Source organism: Arvicanthis niloticus, chromosome 16, assembly GCF_011762505.2.
Source record: "Arvicanthis niloticus isolate mArvNil1 chromosome 16, mArvNil1.pat.X, whole genome shotgun sequence".
Lineage (NCBI taxonomy): Eukaryota > Metazoa > Chordata > Mammalia > Rodentia > Muridae > Arvicanthis > Arvicanthis niloticus.
The window spans coordinates 36,671,645-36,696,140 of NC_047673.1; the positions used below are offsets into that span (position 1 = coordinate 36,671,645).

General features: G+C 44.7%; 1 protein-coding gene across 4 annotated transcripts in view; it reads left to right on the top strand.

The window, feature by feature from the left end:
- The first annotated feature begins 389 nt into the window (after positions 1 to 389).
- Positions 390 to 24,496, top strand: part of Acsl1 (acyl-CoA synthetase long chain family member 1) — a 66,440-nt gene continuing 42,333 nt past the window's right edge. The window contains exons 1-2 of one of the 4 annotated variants that reach the window (XM_034520380.2): positions 390 to 581; positions 22,701 to 22,927. In XM_034520380.2, coding sequence (XP_034376271.1) covers positions 22,733 to 22,927 — 195 coding nt within the window. In that variant the 5' untranslated portion in view covers positions 390 to 581; positions 22,701 to 22,732. Of the gene's footprint in view, positions 582 to 1,054; positions 1,401 to 7,498; positions 7,657 to 22,700; positions 22,928 to 24,496 lie in introns of those variants that run through there. The other 3 variants (XM_034520383.2, XM_076914112.1, XM_076914111.1) reach the window with 3 other exon arrangements.

The window sequence follows — 24,496 nt, forward strand, 5'->3', positions numbered from 1 at the left end:
TTTTGCTTGCTGACAGCCAAGCTCTTGGACTTGAGGAAGGCCACGCCTACCTTGCGGCTTTGGAAGGAGAGGTGGAGTCAGCAAGACAGGGCGGGACCAGGAGGAGGACTGGGCCTCGAGGGGCGGGGAGAATGACCAAGGAGGCGTGACCAGAGGGGAAAGAACTGGAGCTGATGGGCGTGGCCTGAGAGGAGCGGCGGGTCTGAGGGACTGAATCAGACCAGATTGGGCGGGGCTTGAGAGGCGGGAATGGCGCCGATGGGGCGGGACCTGAGAGGAACGGTGGGCGTGATGGGGCGGGACAGGCTCGACCTGTGCGACAGGAGGGGCGGAGCTGGCGAGGGGGAGTGGGCGCGCTAAGAGATGGAGCGGGGAGGAGCCTGCGGACGGGGTGGGGCGGGGCCGCACGGCACGGCACGCGCACTACCAGACGCCCGGCCCTACTGCTGCTGCAACGCCGGTGGCGCAGCCAAGAGAGCAGCTGTGGCCGCGACTCCTTAAATAGCATCGCAAACCCGGCGCGGGGCAGTTCGCCGATTGCAGTGACAGCCGCCTGTGGAGCAGCCCGGGCAGCGGAGGAGGTGAGTGCGCCAGCCGCGAAGGGCCGCGTGTCGGCCAAGGCGACCCTAGTCGGGCCGAGACTGGAGAGCCGCCCCGCGGCTCTGCGGGACGTTCCGCTTTTCCGGCCAGGGCTCCACGGCCTCGTTTCCCTCGGCTTCGGAAGGCTCCAGGGCTGCTCCGGCGGCCACCGCTTCCGGTGCCGGAGCCGGGGTTCCCCCGTGGGCCGTGCGCGCGCGGGGCTGGTGCACCGCGGAGTCAGGAGGTTCCTCTCTGCACCGGTCCCTGGCTGGTGTGGTGGCTGGGACCTTCCCTGCTCGGCTCAGGTGCCGAGAGGTGGTCCTGCTTGCTGGAGACCCTGGCGTCTCCGCCACCGCATCCCTCGTGCACCAGAGGCGGGGATTATGAGGCGCGCACTCACCGCGCGTGGACACGGACTGTCCCGGTGCCGCTCTGTGACGTGCCCCTGCGCCGAGCGTTCGAGGAGGGTCAGAGGCAGCGCTCAGAGCCCGATGTCATAAGTAGAAATTCTCGCGGTGTCTCCAAGAGGAGCTCCCAGAGCCACTACACACAGTGGTGATGGAGTCATTGATTTAAGGCAATCTGGCTTTTAATTTTGTTTTTAATTAGGGAGCAAAAATGATATTTATCACCTTGAAGCGTAGACCCCGAATGTTGATACAGGACTTAAAAGAACACATTGATTAGAATCTAGAGAAAGAAGCTCCATCTAATCAGTGCATTATGCCCGAGCTTACAGACCATCTTTCCACTCCGCCCAAGCTCATGGCTATGGAGCCTAGTTAAGAATGGCCATTATGAAAATGCTTCAGCTTGGAACTGTAAGTATCCATCTGTAGTGTTCCCTTTAAGGACTTGACATCTGATTTTGTTTCCGGTATACACGTTTCAAAACGTAATCTGTGGTTATCCCAATGAAAATTATTAGCATAACTCAGAAATCATCCAAACCGTTCTAGTTCACCAAAGTTCAGAAATGCTGGTCTGCAATGGGCCAGGGTAAGAATGTGGAGCAGCTAAAAGGAACCATCAGTTTGGAGCAGTACCATGAGGTGTGATAAGAACAGAAAACAGACAGGATCAGATCCTAGGTAGATGTTCTTTCTTGTAGTTCAACTGAAGAAAATCCCTTTCTGATGGGATGCTGGTTCTTTGTGAAAGGTCTGCATTGAGATCTTGAGCTAAAATTATGTGACTCGGGAAGGAAAAAAAAAAAGCAACACACCTTATTCACTCACCTCTTCTAAATTTACTGTAAACAGACAAACTTAAAACAAAAACAGAAATAAAAAAAAACCCTTCCCATCCGCGATTCTAAGCATTTTGACATATTTCCTTCCTGTCTCTGTTATTTATATTTTATCGGTGTTTTATTATTATTACAGCCTGACTGAAATCACTAGGCCTTGGAAGTTTTGACATTTAACACGTGGCATGTGACAAATGCAGGTAGGGAGGGACAGGTTATCTATCTATACCATACAGGTACTTTTCAGCCACTCAGTTCCAGAGTTACATGTGGAGTCACCAGATGCAAGCCAGCATGTCACAGTGTTGTGAATTAATGTCCTTAGCACATCTTTAGTTTGGATGTGGCTATCCTGTGTTTGGAGTAAGGGCCCTGGGAAAGATCAGGTGGTTTAGTCATTTACCAGTAGAGATTCTGTCTTTCCCCCTGCGGCTTTGTTGTTATTGTTCTTTGATTGTGATATGCCTCCTGTAACTTCTAGATCTTTATCCTCAGTCTTTTTGGAGTCATTTAGTTTATAATTATAAGCTCAGTTTCATTCAATGGGTAAGCTTGCCGTTCATTGCTCTTTTGCATGCACTGTCTCTTATGACTAAATTCAGTTTGAGTCACACCGTTAGAAGTGTTTTATGGACAGGCTTGTTTACATGATGCAGTGTGCACAGCTTTCGCACCACTTTAAGGCAGCTCCCAGCTGTGAGTCCTTGAACCCTCTTTAAGCCTGACTATTCCACCCAGAGAGCCTAAGGTGCCTGAGTCCTTCATGAAGGTCTTCAGTCCAAATTAGTGGTTAGACATGCACTTGAGGGTCATGATGTACCTTTGGCATTGGTGCCTGGAGGGTGGTTCTCAGTGCACAGAGGTGTTCTGAACCTGCTGTGCTTGACTTTAGGCTTCAACATCCTGGTACTTTGAGGGGCTTCTGAGAGCTTAAAAGAAATGCAAGGTCTAGAATAGTAGCTGAACTTGAGGAGCGAGAAAGTAGAGGCGGTTTGATCAGTGTCTGTGACGGTATGCTGAGATTCTTCTCTCCACAAAACGCTGAATGTCAAGTCCTGAGGAATTTTGGTTTGTGAAATCCCAGGGTGATCAGCAATATGGCCAAGGGAAAGAAAATTACCACACGAATGTTAATTTTTCTACTTTGTCTCTCCTGGTGTTTATAATTTCTTAACTGTTGGAGGCAGTCATATTTGTCAGTTGTAAACTTTAAGGAGTCAAAGTGAGGGGAGCTAGAGATTACAATAGAGTGGTCCTTTTCTTGTTTCTTGACTGGGTAGGAGGGGTGACACTTTAACCTGGAGGTTTGTGAGGCCTGTACTCCCTTAGGATAGCAGGGGCCTGCCGGAGAAGAGTATACGTCCATATATTGACTCTTGAGATTTCAAAACCAGTGGCTTAATGCACATAGGAGCCTGGGTTAGTTCTTTTTATGAATTATTTGCTAGTCCTCAAGTTTTAAGTAAAAAATATGAGAGCTGTCTAAATATCTAAATTAAAGTATAGTTTTACTTATTCATATTATAAAAGTAGTAAATACTTGTTATTAAAAACCAGGACATATAAAAATGAAACAGCTTCAGGAAATTACATTTGGGTTTATTTTCTTCCAGTTGTTTTATAAGCAAATTGAAAAATAATTTTGAGGCATATATTGTCATTTGAAGTTGAATATTTTAACAATTCATTTTTTAAAATTAACCTTTATTTTCATTTTATGTGTCTGGATATTCTGCCTCCATATATATCTGTAAACCACATGCATACAGTACCTGCAGAGTCTAGAAGAGGGCTTTGGATCCATTGGGGCTGGAATTACAGATGGTTGGGGGCTGCCTTGTGGATGCTGGGAATTGAACTCAGGTCCTTTGGAAGAGCAACCAATGCTCTTCCCTGCTGAGCCATCTCTCCAGACTGATGATTCATTTTTAATCACCTCAGTTATATAGTGATCTCCTCAGATTTGTCAACATATTTTGAAGATGACTACTTTTAATTTATTCATTACTGTCTTTTGTTGTTTATTTCAGAACAGTTTATCAAACTCTCTTCTTTAATTAGAACAATGCTTAAAATTAAGCATATCCTTTTAAAAAAAACTCTCATGAATTTGTAAATTACTTGAAAATTACTGAGTCATTTTTAATGGACTTTTAGGTTTGTGTATTTTAGTGAGAAGCTGTTTCATGGTTTGGAAAGATAAATGAAAAGAAGTTAGGGCATCCAAAAAGTGTGGTTTGCCTTTTAGAATATTTATTTCCATGTTTTGGGTGTGACTTCTGATAAATGTATTATCTACCCATTTGCAGAGTTTTGGCTGCTGTAGAAGTTGGCACTCTGCACTCAGGTTTGTTGTAGGCACGGGGTCAGAACACCATTGATTAAGCAGAATTAAGAGGAAGCTGCAGTAGGATTATATTGTTACACTGTCCCTCCCTCATCTCACGGATGCAGTAGAGATTTTGTTCCGGGTGCTTCCCATGGTCCCCCAGGAGCCCTGTGAGGCAGGTTTAGACTGTGACAGTGGATCTCAACCTTCCTGATGCTGGGGCCCTTTAATACAGTTCTTCATGTTGTGGTGACCCCCAACCATAAAAGTATTTGCAATGCTACTTCGTAACTGTAATTTTGCTACTGTTATGAATCATAATGTAAACATCTGTGTTTTCTGTGGTCTTAGGTGACCAACTCCTGTGAAAGGGTCTGTGGACCCTTGAGGGAGATCCTGACCCACAGGTTGAGAACTACTTCTCTGTGGGATTTGGAGATTAAGTCACCCAAGGCAGGCTTTGAGTCTAGGCTGCCTGCCTTTGGGGCCCTGTGATTTTTCAAGTTCTTCCTCTTATGTAGCTTTGGAGCTAGATTTCTCAGGCCTGGAAAGTTCCTTGACTTTTCTTTGTACATTTATACTCAGCCGTGAATTTTCTCTTCATCACACCTGAGTTCCGAAAGCAGAGAGCTTGATTCATTCAGTTCATTGTGAGAACTAAAAACTAAAAGGCCTCATCTGCCTTCGAAGTAGGTCTTGGAAGCCTGGAGCACAGTTGGGGTGAATGATCAGTGCATCAAGTGTTGAGGAGCCCACGGGCAGGAACAGGGCACTAACTTAGTGCATACCGTGGAGCCGAAGCATGTTAGTTGGAGATTCACCTCAGTGTGATACATGGATTTGCTCTCTGCTGTGGATTTGGGAAGCAATTTTACCTCCTTCCTGGTGTGGTCTAGTGACACTGTTGAGAACATTCAGTGAACCAGAGGACGGACTCCTCTGTCTTCAGAGTTTGCAGGCACTGTATTCTTGGCCAGTGATTTTGACTGAACTAGAAGCCATGGGCTAAATGGAACAGGGCTGCTGTGGGTAAAGTAAGGTGGATTGAGCGTGGGTAGAATCCACACACAGTTACTTCTATCTCTTGGCACCTCAGAGTTCGGTCAGACAAACCCTGACCTCTGAAATAGCCTAGCTCCCTCATCTCACTGATGTAGTAGCTGTGGTACAGGGAGAGAGTAGGCTAGTCACGCTTACAAACCTGCCTTCCCCCCTGGCCATCACACACACACACACACACACACAGAGAGAGAGAGAGAGAGAGAGAGAGAGAGAGAGAGAGAGAGAGAGAGAGAGAGAGAGAGTGAGAGTTGGTTCCTGGGCCCTGTGCCTGTTCAAGGAATGGCTGGCCCCCAGTGTTGTCCTTGACTTAATGTCCTAAGACTCAGGTAGTCAGCAGGTTTCTGCTTACTGTAATCTACTCTCTGTCCAGCATTTCCCAGCATGCACTTGTTTCTTCCTTGCATTCTTAGTATTTAAGTTCACAGTCTGTTATCTCCAGTTTAAACAGCAGAAGCCCTTGTTTAAAAACGAGACAAATCCAGGCATGGTAGCATCTATAATCCCAGCATTTAGAAGGCTGAGGGAGGAGAGTCACTTTGGGTTTGGGATTAGGCTGGGCTACATACTGTTTCAGGCTAGCATGTACTGGAGACAAGACTACCCTCTCTCAAAAAAGAAAGAGAGAGAGAGAGAGAGAGAGAGAGAGAGAGAGAGAGAGAGAGCCAGAGAGAGACAGACAGAGAGAGACAGACAGAGAAAGAGCGACAGGGAGAGAGAGACAGGCAGAAGGGTGCTGGTGTTAGCTAAGAAAGAAGAGGATAACTTTTTTCTGAAGCAGAACTTCAGGACAGAAACCATCAGTGTCCCAAGTCTTTCTTTAGTTAGCCTTTCAAGGGCTTCTGCAGCCTGGCTCCAGTGTGCTGTTTCCTCTGCTCATCCTCTGCCCATCTCAAAGCCCCGTGAACTGGAACATCAGGACATGTGGCCATTGGGACTAAAGGATCTATGCACCCTAAGACTGAGCTGTCCAGGGACCTGAGGTGCTGGTGTGTATCCTGGAAAGGGGGCGCAGGCCTCCATGGCCTGTGTTGACATGGATCTTGCTCTAATGCTGATGGTTTCACCAGCCTCTTTCCTCAGTGCTGTTGTTCAAAGGTACTTTTCCTAGTGTGACTCTCTTCCTTTTCAGTGTCTCTCCTACACTGGAACCTTGGGTTCTCTGACACTCAGCAACCAAACTAGTGACTAAGATTCTGATACTCCTATACCAGTTAAAAAATGGTTGTAGTCCCAAGTGTCCTAACCGCTAATTCTGATACTAGAATCTTTTTCACTGGTCACTTAATATTCTGGTTAGCATTCCTGCCTCTGACTTGTGTGTGTCGTAGTATGTGTGTATATACATTTCTTTCTCATAGGAGCACTTCAACCATACTGTAAGCTCCAGGTTAGAGGGAGCCCTAGTCATTGCCATTTCTGTGTTTTCAGAAATGCTCCTGGGCCCTGGACTGGTCCAGAGATGACTGAAATTAGGTATTGTCCTTGACTTGTGTCCCCATACCCAATCAGTGGGCAATCTGTTTATTCTCATGCCCCTGCTGAACAGTGTCACCAGTGGGCACCTGTCCCTTGCTTTGATTCTTAGTACCACCAACCAAGTCTAGATTCTGCCACCTCCACATAGACAGCAATGGCTCATAGTTAATGCAGAGGGTGTGGGTGCTGGAAGGAAGGGAAAATGGTTTTTCTGGAAATGAAGCTCTGATCAGATTCTTCCTGAGCAAAAATGGTCAGAGGTCTTCCACTGCCAGGCCCCAGGTTCAAGCTTGTCTGTTGGGGGCTTCCTTCCTTGTATGGCCTCAGCCCATTGTCCCCGGCATTTAGTATAATGCCTTACCCCTAGTTGTCCTGTCATGGTGTCTGGATGACTGGCTGAAACTAGGAGACATTAAGGTACGGTATTATGTCCCCTGACAATAATACGTAGTGTCTACCCTGCTAAGCTAGATCTTAACAGTTAGGATCAAGGGGGTGAGAATCTTCAGACCAAAACACACGCCTCCTGGAGGTGAGCTTTGGGTTTAAGAGTATAGTGCAGGGTTTTTTTTCTCTGTTGTTCCATGTGGAAGAGACACAGCTAGGTTTGGGTTTCTCAGGATGTGGGAGGAGATTAGTGTCAAATTCTAGATAATCTTATGTAACTGTACTAGAGTCGACTTACCTGGTATTCCTACTTTAAAGGTGTGTCTTGTTTCTGTGCCAGGAGCACACCAGTCAAATAGGTCTCTGTTCCTTTCATAACACAGTTACCCACATTGTACCTCAGACAAGCGGACAGGGACCTTATGTGTCAACAGGCCAATCTGGCACCCCCTAGAGGACATCCAAAATCCAGAGCCCTCCAGAGCCCTGGCTTAGCCTCTGAGGACAATGACAGTCTGTTGTTGTTTTCTGACATGACTTGGAGATGAATTTGGGGTTACAGAGTGTAAGTAAGGTAAGGATACGTGTCCATTGGAGGTAGAGGCTAAAGGTGTAATATTCCAGGCCCAGGAAAGATTTCCCCACCCGTTGCCAGCCTCTGTGGCAACTCTGGCAGAAACAGATGAGCCCCACCAGGCAGGTGCCAGAGAGGCTGCTGAAGGCTCTGTAGAGACTGAGGGTGGTTTCTGAGAGAGGTTACATTCACCCTTGGTTGGTTGTTGGGAGTGGGGGTGGGGGGTGGAGACAGTGCAGCTAGACCACAAATTAGGATTCACAATGTAAATATTAGAAAACTATTAGAGATATCTTCTTGTCTTTCTTTAAATCTGTATTTGCTTCATTGGCTATAAAACATTTTAGAGCATGTAGGTATTATTTATGAATGAAAGCATGTACATATTACAGGTGCATTTATTCTTCACAAGCTGGGATGTGTTAGCGGTACCGCAAACCAGAACACTGCCCCCTTCTCTACTGTCAGCATGGCAGGAAATCTCTGGGGGCTACTTTTTCTTAAAAGGTGACCCAGTTTGTCAGAGGGGGATATAAACTAAAACTTCTCTGAAAATAGCTTCTGATCCATGTCAGATAATGTGTCTGACTTTAGGCGAGTTAGTAAAAGCCAGAATGTGTTTTGGTTTTGTTCTGCAGATTTTTTCAATGTGGAAGCCTTAATTAGACAGGTCTTTTATTTTCTATCTGGTTCACAGCCATGTCTCCTGAGGCGTGGGCTGACTTGGGACATAGTGGGTACGCAGTGAATATTTGCCAGCCGAGTACATGGACTTGTGTCTCGCATGGAAATTAAATGTTGTGTTGGACTGACTGCTCCGGGTAAACATTGAACTTGGCTCCCTCGGTTTAGCTCTTTAGGCCGTTGGCAGGATACACTGCGTGTGTCAGTTAGGCTGGCTGCCGTCTCACAAATTGTTTCCTAATGCATAGTTGGAGAACTGTTGGCACCTCAAAGTGTCTCCTGAATGACAGGATGTGTGAGATTTGCTTTAAAATCCGTTTTGTGTGTGTGTGTGTGTGTGTGTGTGTGAGAGACAGAGAGAGAGAGAGAGAGAGAGAGAGAGAGAGAGAGAGCATGAGAAAACAGTATTAGCAAAATGTTAGCTGCAATTGAAGCCGACAGAGGGTCAAGGGTATGTGGTGATTTTATTGTACTTCGTGGACTATTGAATAGATCTGGGGACCTTTGTGGCAAGAATTTAAACTAAATATAATGTGAATGTAAGGATCCCTAAACTAATGTAACTTGGTTATTTTAAGCAGATAACAACCCAACTTGCCATTTCTTTTTACTGTTGTTTTTCCTGTCCTTTATAAAGTTGGTCATTGTTCTGTAACCTTCTGTAACTAGTATTTGTTTTGTTTTTAGCTTCCCTAATCGAGTCACCTCTTCTTATGGTTACCTGAACTCGGCGTAATTTTAGCTAGTGTCCCGTGGTGTCATGGATGCCTCGTCTCCTTGCCTCCTCAGACAATAAGCAAAGCCACGCTTAACTTGCCCTCTGTTTCACCTGTTGATTTTTCTAACTTCACCGCCTTCCACAAAGGTACAGGGGCCCGTGTTCTTTAAAGGTTCCTTTCTATTCCGAAGAGCCCTACAATTTAAAAATATTTTAAAGAATCCATTCGTTTCTGCCTTTTAAGTTACCTGTTGAGGTCTGGCTAAAACTAAAGGGTGACTTCTCTAACCTTGTGTGTGTGTGTGTGTGTGTGTGTGTGTGTGTGTGTGTGTTGTATTCAGTCTGAGACTCACACTTTGTAGGGCTAAGCCATTTCTCTAGTTGACAGTTACTCTGAAGCCTTATTCTATTTTAAGAGGTGTAAGTAACCCTACCCAACCTGTGCCCTCTTGAGCCTTCTTATCCAGGTCACTGCTATTTGATAGCTGTGACCTCTGAGTCACTGGGCCCTGTGGGCTCCTTGAGGACAAGGCCAGAGTCTGTTCTCTCTTCCACACTGACCTAGGCTCCCTGCAAGGACATGGATGACTCTTTGGGTATTCTGGAGTGAAGATGAGCCTTCGGCAGCTCTTCCATAACCTGCTGACAGGAATAATGTCCTAGGAGAGAGACCCTGCCTCCTGCAAGGCTCCTGCCCACTTCCCTTGCTCCCCATATGGACTGGTTTTATGGGTGCACCCCCTCCCCCAGTCTTTGTTTAGATTTGGCCCAGTTCACTTTGGCCTCTGCACAGCCCTCTGGGGGCCTCCAGCTTATACACAGAATGTTCTCTCCCCTCTAGATGCTGGCAGCAACATAGCCCTCCCACTTTCCTGCTAGAGGCCATCATCCCCAGGTGTCTTACATGCTGGGTTAGCTCCCCCAGGTTTGTTTGCCTTTATTGTTCTTGTGAACTTGTGGAAGGTGGAGAGAGCATTACTAGGGCTTCATCCTCCTGGAAATGACCTTCCGTTTGCAGAGGCCCAATGAAAAGTTTTATTTCCCTCCACTGTGCAGAGTACAGTTTTGTTTGCAGGGAGGTCCTCTCTGAGAGGGCACGTATGTGGAAGTTGCTCCCAGGGCTGCTGAGGCCTGCACCAGGGCCCAGCTCAGGGCAGGCAGAGGAGGCTTAACTGTGTTTTCTGAGAGAGGTTTACAGCCCATCTGTCACTCCTTAATAAGGGCAGGTGACCACCCTAAATCCTCTGGGTAGCAGGTGGAAAATACATAAATACCAAAGAACATTAACCAACCTGAATCCGGTTATATCTTGTTTATTGAAAATATAGTTAGCAGTTGGCATGGCAGATTTTGTTATGCATTTACCACAATTAAAAAGCTGAGGGGGTAGGAGAGCCCAATGTAAAGCATAATAAAATAACAATAAACACAGGCCTACTACCATAGAACTGATGGGTTTTATGATTTATTTTTATTCTTAAGTTGTGTCATATGTTTGTGTCTGTGTATGTGTAGGTGAGTGTCTGTCTGTCTGTCTGTCTGTCTATCTGTCTGTGTAAGTATGTATAGGTGACTATTGATAGCCACAGAGGTCCGAAGCCTTTGCCCCTCCTGGCGCTGGCAGTTGTGAGCTGGCCAGCATAGGTGCTGTTGTAGGAAAAGTACATATTCTTAGCTATGGAGCTGTCTCTTCAGCTCAGAATTGGTGGTTTTCAGTTGTTTCCTCCTGTGCCTTTCCTTCCCAGGGTTTCATGTTGATTTGGTTTGATGACAGGCTGATGCCACTGTCTTCTTGTCTTGGAGGGGCCAGCATGGCTTTTGTGACACAAAGGGAAGCGGTTTTCCACTGGTCTCACTTCTTTTGTACCTCTGAGGCCCACACATGCGGAAGCCTGGTTCATGATTGTGCAGCTCCTCGGGCAGGACACAGCCAGTACCTGGAATGGAACCTTTTTGCATTTGAGGCCAGGATTCCTTCCATGTTTCTGCTTTGTGCAATTTCTGTAGTCACTGCTCTAAGATAGGGGCTTTGGACAAAACACCCGAGGGGACCTTGAAGATTGGGCCTCCTCTCAAACACAGAAACTCTGCTTCTTGCCCACTGCAGGCCCTCAGTGAAGGCCCTCCCGCCTAGCTGGTTCTAGCACCAGCTGTGGCCCCTTTACTTATTAAGCTGTTCTTAATAAGTAAGGTGAGGTGTCTAGCCTCCGGGTTCCTTTGTAAGGTGGAGGGTCTGTTCTTGTGGGTTATCTTAGTGGCAAGGGGAATTTTATTTCCTTCTTACCTGCTACAGTAACAGGCTCTACTTGTATTGCCCAACACCCTGAGACTGTGGTGTCATCCTCTTGTCTTGGGTCAGGTATCATCCGATGTAACCTGCCCTATCAGATGCTTCCTTAGGAAGAGCTGGGTCGGTCAGTCTACCCATTCCGTCTGAAGCTGATTGACAGAAACAGCCCCTTCCGTCCAAATCCATTTCCTTCTCCAGCCTTTCTCAGTAAGCACCCCTGCCTTGTTATGAAATCTATACAGAAGTGGAACAGTGTTAAATCAACTAATAGTTTACTCTCTTATTAACCTGTGTTATATATAAGGATTCCATTCAAAATGGAAATGTCAGCTCAGTATTTTAATATCTTATTAGCCTATATATATAATTATATATAATGGGTTTCATTATGATATTCTTATACATGTTTATATTATCTTCTTACCACTCCCTTTAATCCACTTCTTCCCACTTATCCCATCCTCTACTTGTCTGCCTTTTCCTGACCCAATAAATTCCATTAGTATCATTTGCATGAATGTGTGTTTGTTTACAGGAGCATGAGCACCTCATCAGTAGTCACACCACTGTAGAAATGTCTCTCCCTACCATGTCAGATATTATTCATCTACACAGTAAATAAATATTTGAGGACAAATGGAGTGATCTTGGTTCCCTCAGGACTGTTCTTTGAATAGGAAGTTTCTTAAATACATCTGACTCAAGTTTAACCTTAGTGTCCTACATAAAGGCCTTCACATGACCTTAGGAATCTCCAACACACAGATCCTCTTTGTGACTGTGTGGAAAGGGAGAGGGCGGAGAGCTTTATGCTGTGTTGACTTTGTGACTCTGGGGAATGTTGAACAGGTCCTATAGGCAACTTCCTTTACATCTCAGAGGGCCACCTATCCAGCTCTCTCAGAGGCTGGGGAACTCTGTCCTCACCAGAGTCCTCTGCTGCTCCAGCTCCAGGCCTAGGATCCCAGTGTGTTTCTCTGATTTTCGGGATTCAGTTTTGAAATAGAAAACTCACCTTTTATGTCACAGTGGGACCCTCCCTCCTTCTGTCCTTTGCTCATGGAACCTGGGCCCCTGTGCGCAGCCTTAAACTGATGAGATGTGGTCCCATCCCTAAATACCCAAGGACTGTTTTCTTTAGTGTTGACAAACTCCTCAGGAAGTGAAATCCTTGGCGAAATACGAGCATCATGGGGACTGGGCAAGAGGATACCTTAATATACAGACTAAGTCATGTCCTCCAGACTCTCCGGCCTCTTCAGATCACCTGACCATGGAGTTTACACTCTTCTCTGGGGCCTTGAGACTCTGCAGGTGGGAGACAGGATGCAGAGGCTTGCTGAAATTCGAGAACACCCTGGATATCTCTTTCCTCTTCGGGGTCACCCTTGTGTATATGTCTCTTCCAGTGGATTGAAGTAAAACAATAGGGGGAGTCCCAGAGGGCCCCTCCCTCCTTAGTAAACACTGAGTACCTGTTTTGAACTGGGCACTGTATTAAACATCAGAGTAGGAGGAGTCAGAAGGAGCTACATAGGTACTGTACTTCCAGAGTGCCACAGACCTGCTAGCAGGAGGCACGAGGTACCCCACAAAGACCACAAAGTATCTTGGAGGTCAGCTGGAGGATGAGCCACTTGTCAGTGAGGAAGGCTGTTAGAGAGTGGCCTCTGGCCTGTTTGGTGGGATTTGCACATCATAAAATAGGTCTCAAGAGATCCAGTGAGAGAAGGAGATGCAGAGTCACAGACTAAGGGGGAAGATTTTCTTTAGGAAAGGCTGGGAGGGAAGGAGTATAAAGGACGTGTGCATATGCTTAGGTGGGAAACAGAGGCAGCATTAAACTGTGAAACCTGTTCCTGGGACTGTTCTGGGTCATAGAACAATGTGTGTGTGTGTGTGTGTGTGTGTGTGTGTGTGTGTGTGCAGCAGGGACCCTCTCCAGAGAAGTTTGGCTACCTCAAAACCTTTGATCTTGCCTATGGAAGAAGGCTTTAGGGACCTGGAAAGTTGGGATGGTAGCTACATCACAGATCACCTTTCTGTCTCAACTCCACATTGATATCGCTGTTCCCACCATTCATTCTCCCAGGCCCCAGAACTCAGCTCTCCAATAACTTGTCTGTTATTGCCAGTGATTTACCAAATCTCTGTCTTTTTGAGGTAAAGCTCATCTAAATGGAAAAGCTACCATTTGAGCTGTTTTGAAGTGTACACTTGCCCCATGGCGCTGAGTGAGTTGTGTAAGCATCCCCACTGTCCAGCCCCACAGTTTTCATCACCCCAAACAAACCTTTGCAGCTGTTGGGCAATGTCTTGCCTGCCTCCCTCCCCTGCCCCCAGCCCCTGGTAACCTCTGCTCTACTTTCTGTCCGTGAATTTGCTGATTCCGAAAACCTCATGTAGATAAGATCATGGCCTTCCCTTTGGCTTATTTCACTTAGCTTGGTGTTTTCTACATTCCTTCATATTACCTATGTTGTGGTATTTTCCTGATTTCCTTTGAAAGGCTGAATGTTGATCTGGTGTGTGTGTGTGTGTGTGTGTGTGTGTACAGATATATATCTGTATATATACATACATACCTATTTACCAACCACAGCCTGCTTAATCATTCATCTGGTGATGGGAATTTGGGATTTTAAAGCATGGTGCATTGAGGCTTTTTGTCACTGGCGTCATGGTCTCCCATTACTACCTGGACTCAAGTCTTCTTCCCTGGGAGGCAGCACTGACCACTCAAGGTCCATAAGCTTTGACTTCAGATTGACTACTTGTGCTTTCTTAAGTGAGACAGGAGCAGAATATGTCCTGTTCTTTGGATTGATGGCAATAACCACCTGGTGCAGTAAAGAAAGGCCTTACTTAGCCACATGTGTAACTGTCTGGTCTAGGGCCTGATAGGCTGTGGTACTCACCTGACACCAGCTCTTAAGAACATTGGAACTAAGGCATGGAGAGATGGTTCAGTACTTAAGAGCACTGGCTGCTCTTCCAGAGAACCCAGGTTTGGTTGCCAGCACCCACATGATGGCTTGCAACTGTCTGTGACTCCAGTTCTAGGGGATCTAACACCCTCTTATGGCCTCAAGGCCTCCAGGCATGCATGCAGGCAAAACACTCATACACATAAAACAAAAATAAGCAAATTTTTAAAACAATCTTATCTCAGCAGGTGGTAGTGGTGCATGCCATTATTCCCAGCCTTCAGGGGGCAAATGTAGGCAGATCTCTGAGTTCAAGGCCAACTTGGTCTACAGGACTAGTTCCAGGACAGCCAGAGCTACCTACATAGAGAAACCCTGCCTTAAAAAGCTAAAACAAACAAAACTTCATGACTCAGGGCTAGAGAGATGGCTCAGCGGTTAAGAACACTGCTCTTCCAGAGGTCCTGAGTTCAGTTCCCTGCAACCACATGGTGGTTCACAACCATCTGTAATGGGATCTGCTGCCGTCTTCTGGTGTGTCTGAAGAGACTGATAGTGTAGTCACATATGTAAAATAAATAAATTTTTTTTTAAAAACTCATGACTCATCTTTCCATGAATATCATCCTTGTCTTTCTATCCTCTTTAACTTTCTTAGCTTGTTCCTGATTCATTTGTTGATACTGTTAGACCTAAGCGGGGAGTTGCTTCTTCTTATCTCGTCTTTGTCTCCACCTTTTGAGGGCCAGCTTAGACTTTTACCAACCCCTTAAGGCCCTTATCATTGTCTCTTTTACCACTCCTTTGCTATGTTTTTTTCTTGTGTTTGTGTTTCAAGTGTCAAAACCAGGGCTAAGTTTTTCATAGTTGTCCTTCCTGTAGGTAGGAAAGAATTCTTGTACTTTACTACAAGGACAGGGCTTTCTCCAGTCCCTTTCTCAGTCTTCATGTTACAAGTCTCAGCAGTGTTCTATTGTGTACTGTCAGCCACTTTGAGCATCATCTGGTTGAGTAAACACCTGATCCTGGAACACCTCTCCTGAATCCACTCTCTGGTCCCTGTAAAAGAGCTGATGGACTTTTTATAATGCAAGAGAAATAGGTATGTAATTCCTTCTTGGTGTTGGACCTTCCAAAGGCAAATGTTGAATATTGTTCTAAGAAAATCACTTTAAAAAGCAATCAAGGGTATAAATATGAATCTATAATTAAATGTGTTCCTGTAATGGAGGGGATGTTGCTTTTAGTGATAGATGCATACATGTTTTCAAAAATGATCCTAAAAAGTCTTTAATTTCTTTCTTTATTTCTTCCTTGACCAAGTCATCACTGAGTAGAGAGTTGTTCAGTTTCCACGTGTATGTAGGCTTTCCATTGTTTTTGTCGTTATTGAAGACCAGCCTTAGTCCATAGTGATCTGATAGGATGCAAGGGATTATTTCAGTCTTTTTGTATCTGTTGAGGCCTGTTTTGTGACCAATTATATGGTCTATTTTGGAGAAGGTACCATGAGGTACTGAGAAAAAGTTATATTCTATTGTTTTAGGATGAAATGTTCTATAGATATCTGTTAAATCCATTTGGTTCATAACTTCTGTTAACTTCATTGTGTCTCTGTTTAGCTTCTGTTTCCATGATCTGTCCATTGCTGAGAGTGGGGTATTGAAATCCCCCACTATTATTGTGTGAGGTGCAATGTGTGCTTTGAGCTTTAGTAAAGTTTCTTTTATGTATGTGGGTGCCCTTGCATTTGGAGCATAGATGTTCAGAATTGAGAGTTCATCTTGTTAGATTTTTCCTTTGATAAGTATGAAGTGTCCTTCCTTATCTTTTTTGATTACTTTTGGTTGAAAGTCAATTTTATTTGATATTAGAATGGCTACTCCAGCTTGTTTCTTGGGACCATTTGCTTGGAAAATTGTTTTCTATTCTTTTACTCTGAGGTAGTGTCTGTCTTTGTTACTGAGGTGCATTTCCTGTATGCAGCAAAATTCTGGGTCCTGATTATGTATCCAGTCTGATAGTCTACGTCTTTTTATTGGGGAATTGAGTCCATTGACGTTAAGAGGTATTAAGGAAAAATGATTGTTGCTTCCTGTTATTTTTGTTATTAGAGGTGGAATTATGTTTGTGTAGCTATCTTCTTTTGGGGTTGTTGGAAGATTACTTTCTTGCTTTTTCTAGGTTGTAGTTTCCCTGTAAGTTAAGTGAGTCAAGATACTTCACAGAAAACTGTAGAGCCTGAAAAGGTGGTCTGGAAGATGCCCCAGAGCCAGGCATGGTGGTATATTTCTTAAGTCCCAGAGTCTACTAGGGAGACTAGGCAGGAGGATTTAGGCCAGCCTGATCCTCTATGTAGCAAGATCCTCTTTGATGGGTTGGTAGGTGAGTGGATAGATAGATAGGCAAGTCTAAGCAATAGTCCTTAAGTAATTTAGTTTGTCATCTGGCTTATCTGTGTATGAATTTAATGAATATGTAGGTTATTATGAACAGATATTTAAACCAATCCTGTATGTGTCCCTAAAAATTCATCTTTTTAAGTTGATATACTATGTTTGGAATGTTCTGTTAGGGGTGTTGCGTGTATGATAGCTGTGACCTGTAACCACTGTTATGGCCTTACTCTTACTGGATAAAAATAGTAGTGTATTATATTTGATTTTAAATGTGTTGTGTGTTCACTTCTTCCTCTGAGAACTGTAGGAGGGATTGGCAGAAAGTCTGAGTACAGGAGTACTCAACTTGACTCCAGTATTTCACAAAATAAGTCAAGTTTTTAAAAAGACATCTCCGCTTGTGTTGTAGTTACACCCTGGTTCTTCCTCCCAGCCCCATGCTCTCAGAAATGAGACTCAGACTCAAAATATATTCACAGATACCTTAGCCATATAGCTAGGCTCTACCCTGACTAGATCATAACTATAGTAACCCAATTATTTTAACCCACATTTTGCCCTATGGCTGGTTAGGTACCTGTGCTCAGGTACCATGCATCCAGCTTCTCACAAGTGTCACTCCTATCTCTGGTTCTGTCCTCAGATTTTTTTTCCTCCCAGATGTCCCACCTCTATTTCTTGCCTAAGCCATAGGCCATAGACTTTTTAATTGACAGGTGATACATCCATACAATATACAAGATACTCATGGGAATTAACTTGGTAATCCACGGGATCAGTCATTTTAATGAAAATGAAAACCCGTTGGGTCTAAGGTATTTTTAAAGTTGGTTGACTAGAAAAGCCCCAAAGTGGCTTCTCTGTGGAGACACTTGTATCTTTGTGCAGAGGGTCCCAGAATCACCTAAGTTGTGCCCTGGGTTAGTGAGATGGGCCACAGGTGTGTAGTCTCATGGCTTGTGGTCTGGTCAGCAGCCCCTGCCTCCCCTCACCCTGGCAACCCCATCTGTTTGATAGTCATATTTCCTTCTCTAGAGGACAGCCCCAGTGTTCTTTGGTTCCTAGGCTATGGCTTAAACAAATCTAGCTTTAGGTAGCTTGCCAGCCCGGGTTAAGGAGCACGGCTCCAATGACTCTGGAATGGCAGACTGAAAGAGCAGCAAATGGCCTGGCTGCCCCACTCTTGTTCCTCCTGGGGCCTGAGCTCTGCCCAGCTAGCACAGGACAAAAGGGGCACTTTCAGCCTTGTAAATAGCTTCTTGTGTCAGGGGAGGAGGTGGGGCAGGGAATGGCAGCACCATGCCAGCTTGGCTTGCTGCATTAAGGAAAGATGTCAGTACTTCTCAATTTGCTGCTGTCGGGCAAGCGTACAATTTGTGTGGGTTTGTTTGAGGTCTGCATTCCTGGTGGAACATTCCATCAAACTGCTGTTACTCGGCTTAATAGAAGCTCGAGGAACGTCAGGAGGAGAAAAATATCTAGATCGCCAGGAGAAAATAAAATGCTACTGTAAGTAAAAGAATATAACTTTGCAGAACTTGAGGAGTCGTGTGTGTGTGTGTGTGTGTGTGTGTGTGTGTGTGTGAGCGAGCGTGCATGCATGAGTCCATCTTCCTGTGTCCTTAGGGAGAACAGTGCCCTTGTGGATCACCTCTGACTCTGAGCTAATTTTTTGTTTTATAATGCAAACACAGTGGTAAGAGGTGAACCTTTGTACAGTAGGCACTGAATCCATATGTGCAGAGGCCAGGGAGACAGGATCATTTATGTAAGACATTGAGAGTTCAGGTTTGGGTCTCCTAACACCAAGCAGTATTACTAGTGCAGTTCATGTGCAGCTATCCATGTCTATGTTCTCAGTGAGCAGGTCAGGGGATAGCCAAGAGAAAGAGTGGTTCATGTCAATTGGGTTTAGGATCAGGTTAGTGTCCTGCTCTGGCAGACATCTCTGAGAAGCCTCTTCTGTTTCTGGCTCTGGTTTTCCTCATGCTCATTTTACTATTGTAATGTTCCAGGGAGATGAAGGATGTGAAACGTCCCTGAAGCAGTAAGTCAGTCATTGGTGATTCCCTTTGAGCTTGGGCAGAGGATCCCAGCATTCCTGGGTTTTGACAGTCATGCTATTGCTCGAATTTGCATCGTTCTCCCTTGTTTCCTGCACCCGTGCATACCCAGAAGCACCCTCTGTTCTTGTTCTTTGCTTGTTCTCCTTCACTGCTGTTACTTTCCCACCATCCTGTGGTTTCTGACTCTAGTGTTAGAGGATTTCAGACAGGGCAGCTGAGAAAACACTTTTTTAAAATGTGTGTGTTTGTCTGTGTTTTTGTATGCTGCATGTATGTGGGTGCCAACAGGCCAGAGGAAGGTGAAATCCCCTGGAGCTGGTGATACACATGGTCCTGAGCTGCCCAGTGTGGGTTCTGGGAACTGAACTTTGGTTCTCTAGAAGAGCAGCAAGTGCTGAGCCATCTCTGCAGCCTCCTAGACACATTCTGTAAGCAGGGGAGGAAGGCTGCCCAGGAGTGGCTGTAGCAGAAGGAGCAGCTGGCTGCCAGCAAGCCTGTATGTTCCACACTGAGACACATGTCTTATTAAGACTTTAAGCCAACTGAATCATGTTATTAGCAGATGACAGTGTGATGTATGTGCCCAAGCTATAAGCTCTGCTAGATGTAGATATGGAAATTTGCTTTTGAAAAAAAAAAAAAAAACCCAGAAAATTCCCAACAGAACACCATTGACTGAAGAACACATGTGCCTCTTAGTTTTAACAATTTAGTGGCAAGGGTTCAAAGACCGTTCAGGACTTGATCTTAAGTATGATATCTATCTTCACATAGAATACAAAATGGCTGTTTACAGTGTCTCATTTTGTTTGACTCTAAGCTCACCTCTATTTTTTAAGTATCTGATTAGCTTTTCCTTAACACCATTCAAGTAGAAGAGAAAAGGGTTTACAAGGAAGGGTATCACTGTTAAATAATTGTTCTTGACATGACTAAATGATGCAGTCTCCTCTTCATGCATTGGTTCCGGTGTAAGTCTTACCAATTCACACAGTACAGTTGCTCTGCAGATTGGTACCTGGCTCCTAGCATGGATTACATGGCTGTCACTTGTCCTTATCACCCACTAAATGTAAGGATTTCACTGGATTTAAATGCTCAGTGTCACAGATTAGCATCTAATAACATGTTCTTTCATGCATGCTATAAATATATGATTCTCAGACAGTTTTATAAACATTTTTCTTCCTAGCCTTATTAAACTTCCTTTGCATAATGCACTCTATATCTTAGCTGCCACTGCTTAAAATAGATAAGTTAATCCCTTGTATGTGACAGTTTAGGTGGTTTGATAGTCTTGCCTAAGGATGTAATTCTGCTGTAGTCAACTCCTATAAGTCCACACAATCTAGATGCTATGGAAATGGCTCCCTGGACACTGAAGAAAGAAGGAGCCATGGTATGTGTGCAAGGGTGGATAATGCCTCTTCAGACTTAGAATGACGAAGGACAGCAAAGACAAGTGGAACAGAATGATTGGAGGCAAGGCAGATTTGCATGTTAGATCCTGAAGATTGTGCGCATGCCAACTTGTAATACTATTTGTGAAGTCTCAGTGGCCGGTGCCAATAAGACCTGAGCCTGATTTTATTTGCTTATCCTTGAAAGTCTCAGCATAGGCTTCTGTTTCTCAAAGGGGCCATTCCTGATGCTTAGTAGGCTTGCTCATTTCATTTCATTCCTCATTAGGTGGTTAACCCATTGAAAAGATGGCTTGATCATTAGCACAGTGCTTGGTACATCCTAGGCACTGAGATATACAGAATGATAGGAAGAGCTCAGTGCCTACAAACACACCTAGAACAAATACGCTCTGAGTGTGTTTTGGTATCTTTCTCTCCAAGTTGTCTCGTGGTGGTTAAATGTCCCACCTGATATATCCTATCCTTCATTTCACTGGTTGAAAAAAAAAAAAAACTATCCATTGTTTCTTCTTATTGGGAAGCTGAGCAAAATGAAAACAGTGTCTGTTTGAAGAACTGCCCCTGGCAGCAACACTCACTGATGCTGCTCCCTGCCCATGGGTGGAGCAGTGGGGTGACTCTACTCTCAGCTGCTCATTGGCCCATCCTCCACCCTCTGTTCCCCTAAGAAGTCAAGTATGGATTTTGTCTGCTAGTTACCTTTAGCCCAGTGGGCAGCAGTGTAGGACTCGGCATGTGACTAATGCCCTGAAAGACCTTGGCAGGCCTGGTAAGCACCCGCTGAGCTGCCCCGGCCCCCACCCAACCCCCATCCTCACTGCCCTTTTCTGATTCTGCTGTGGTGTGTCACCTAGCAGTCAGCTGTTGGTGGCACAGATGGTGAGTGCTTTTGTAGGCACGGGCACTTTCTTTCTAGAATTAAAATCCAAAGAGACTTGCTCATCTGTTCTTTATCTATTAGCGTTGTTAACTTTGTGATTCTGTGTGTGTATGTGTGTGTGTCTGTGTGTGTATGCACCCATGTGCGCACGCGTGTTTGTATGCTTACTCTTAATTAGAGCCATAGCACAAGCTTGAACAAGTTGAGTGAATCTATCATTACGTTGGGTCCTGTCATATTGTTAGTTAGAAAAAGCAGCTTGCTATTCTGATATTCTTTGGGGGGAAATTGTATAATAGTATGAATTTGACCTAAAAGGATGATTTCTATGTTTCAAAAGTATACTTTCAGTCTTGTGACCTGGCTTTCAACGGGATGAATGTATGCTGTCTGAGCTTGGAGTAGCAGAGCGAGCGCTTATTGCAGTGCTGTGGAGTTTAGCACAGTCTCTGGACTTTTTCCTGTTTCTTCCTTTGCTGTGAGCAAGCCTTGAGGGCAATTATTCATCAATAAGCTTGTAAATTAGAACTGATATTACTCTTTCTTTAGTGCATGGTCAATTATTTTAGTCTAGTCTATATAAATTGCTTCTAAGATGCAATTTAGGGCTTTGAAATATATTCATATTTACCTAGCTTTTTTCTGTGTATCTTGCTTTCTCATTTGGATGTGTTAACTATAGGTGAGCATTTTTATTATCATGGTAACCTAGTGTTCTGAGCCCAGGACTAATGAGAGAGCTGTGGTAGGGAAACGATCACAATGTGTAACATTGATTGAACAATCTCCTGTGTGTGTGGCACCATCCTTGGCTGTTGATGGGAATCCTTTAGTAGTACTGGAAGCTCACTGGAGTGGGTACTGTCTTCATTTCCATGTACAGAGACAGAGACACAGAGCAGCGTTCAGCAAGGCAAAGTAAGCTATTCAGACTGCCAGTAAGGCATAAAGGCAGACCCTTGTTCCAGAATGTGGTCTTCAATACTGCCTTCTTACAAATGCAGTTCCATGACCCCTCTCTACACTTCTGGCGTTTATTTTAAATTCTCTGAATGCACACCAATTTACTTTTTTCATTTTAGTTGATATCTTGGGGAATATAATAGAAAGTCGTCTAATTAGAACAGCCAGTCATGGGATCTCCTGACATGTATAGGCACTCCTGTTGGGAATCGGAGAGACATGTTGAAATTTAGGCTGGTCTGTTTTACCAGTTGGGAAACTTGTTCTGGAGCCTTGGCAGATGCAGCAGCTGATGGCCCTTAGGTGGTTCGGGCTTGTTCATGCTTCTGCACTCTATTATCTCTGTTAGCCTTGAGAATGAGGGCTGAGTGTGTCTGATTAGGTGGGAGAGGACAAAGGTGTAATTTTCTGAACATACAAGTATCTTATAGCAAGAATTCTTTGAGTAAAATCTTCTTAATGTAGTTAATAAAAACTTTTTTTACACACTATAATGGAGAAATGGAACAAAACTAAACAATTAAAATGTTATCAGAAAAATCAAAGTTTTCTGAGGAGGAAAGACCTGGCCCATTTGACTGGAGGTTAATGTCTTGATTAATCAGCAAGCCATAGTACTAGTGAGTGGCCTGGGTGAATTCTAGAGATGTGTCCTGCCCCATGAATGAACATGACATCTTTCTCTTCTAACAGAATTTTGCCTAGAGAACCACCAACACAGAACCATGGAAGTCCATGAATTGTTCCGGTATTTTCGAATGCCAGAGCTGATTGACATCCGGCAGTACGTGCGTACCCTTCCAACCAACACCCTCATGGGGTTTGGAGCTTTTGCCGCGCTCACCACCTTCTGGTATGCCACCAGGCCTAAGGCCCTGAAGCCACCATGTGACCTCTCCATGCAGTCTGTGGAAGTATCGGTAAGTGCCCCGCCCACCTGTCTTGTGGGCTTTCTCTTCATGATCCCCAATTAGTTTAACCTCGTTGATTGTTTTTTGAGAACAGTTTATAAAGAGAAGTTGTTGTTGGTAGGTACTAAACACATATAGAAGACAAATCACAGGGCACAGGGACAGGTGAGATGGGGTAAGTTAGGTGTTTCTCCACAGTTACACTGAAGATAGCTCCTGAAATCACACTGAGCTTCCCCCGTGGAAATAAAACATCCCACCAGGAGAAAAAGAGAACACAGAACCTGGCCCAACAGGGAAGACTCACCATATGTTGCAGGGAATATTTTTTGTGGCATGTGTGATCTGTAGAACTCTTTTTCACACTGCTGAAAGGGACTCTGGTTTCACCCAGGGTAAGGCTATAACTGGCATCTGAACAGATCATCATGGCACAGCGTCTCAGATAGGGCAGGAGGAAACAACAGTCAAGGCATCTGTGCTTGGTCCTGAGTGCCAATATTGTCTGTGGCTTGGACGAACTGAAGGCCCGGCAATAGCCATGCACCTGAAAGCCCACCGTGATTAGGGATAGTGGGTGGGAGGGCATGAGAAGCCTTTATGAGAATTCTCCTCAGCGCTCCTGTCTCCTCTTCCTTTCCTTCCTAGTCTCTTTCCAAAGTTCACAAACAAGCAAACAAACAGGGGGCTGGAGAGATGGCTCAGCAGATAAGAGGATTGGCTGCTCGTCCTGAGGTCCCTGAGTTCAGTTCCCAGCAACCACACAAGTAGCTTACAGCCATCTGTAATGGGGTCAATGACCTCTTAGACTCACATATATTAAATAAATAAACAAACAAATCTTTAAAAAAAACAAAACAAGAACAACCCATAAACATTGAAAACCCCTACTCCACACTTTCTCTTGCCTTGGCTTTGGTCAGAAGTTACCTTCAGTATTATTACTTTCCACCCAGAAGGTGGTTGTGAAACGCAGACGTGCTTTATTTGCTACCTTTAGATGGAGAGGTCAAAGGTCACCCAGCCTTTCTCCAGATTGGTTGCTGTAGCAGGCCAGTGTAGCTAGCTGTCTACAGAGAGCCCTGGCTACAGTAATAGCTTTGAGCTGCTATTGGGGTTTTAGTTCTTTGGGTTTTTTTTTTTTAAAAACAAGTTCTTGGATTTGCTAATATAAAATTCTTAAAATATACCAAATGTGTGAGTAATTTGTGGCAGATTTAGGCAGGGGCTGTCTGCTGAGAAAGCTGGGTGCTCTGCTTCCTTCCCACTGGGAAGGTAGTGGCCTTCCGCCTAGCGTACCACACACCACTGGGAAGGATTTTTTCTTGATGGCATGACTCTATGGAATTCCCTTTCTTCAGCATAGCACCTGGTGTTTCAGGTAGCATTGTTGTCACTATTAACGGGCAGGTGACAAGCACAGGGTTTAGACACTAATAATTCAGAAGTAACTGTTGGGAAATGGCCAGTTCTCACTAGATGAGATATTGTGGGGATGTGTGCAAAACAATTTATTTATGCTTGTTCTGTGTATGAGTGTCTGTATGTCTATATGTGTGCAGTGTTGCATGTAGGTGT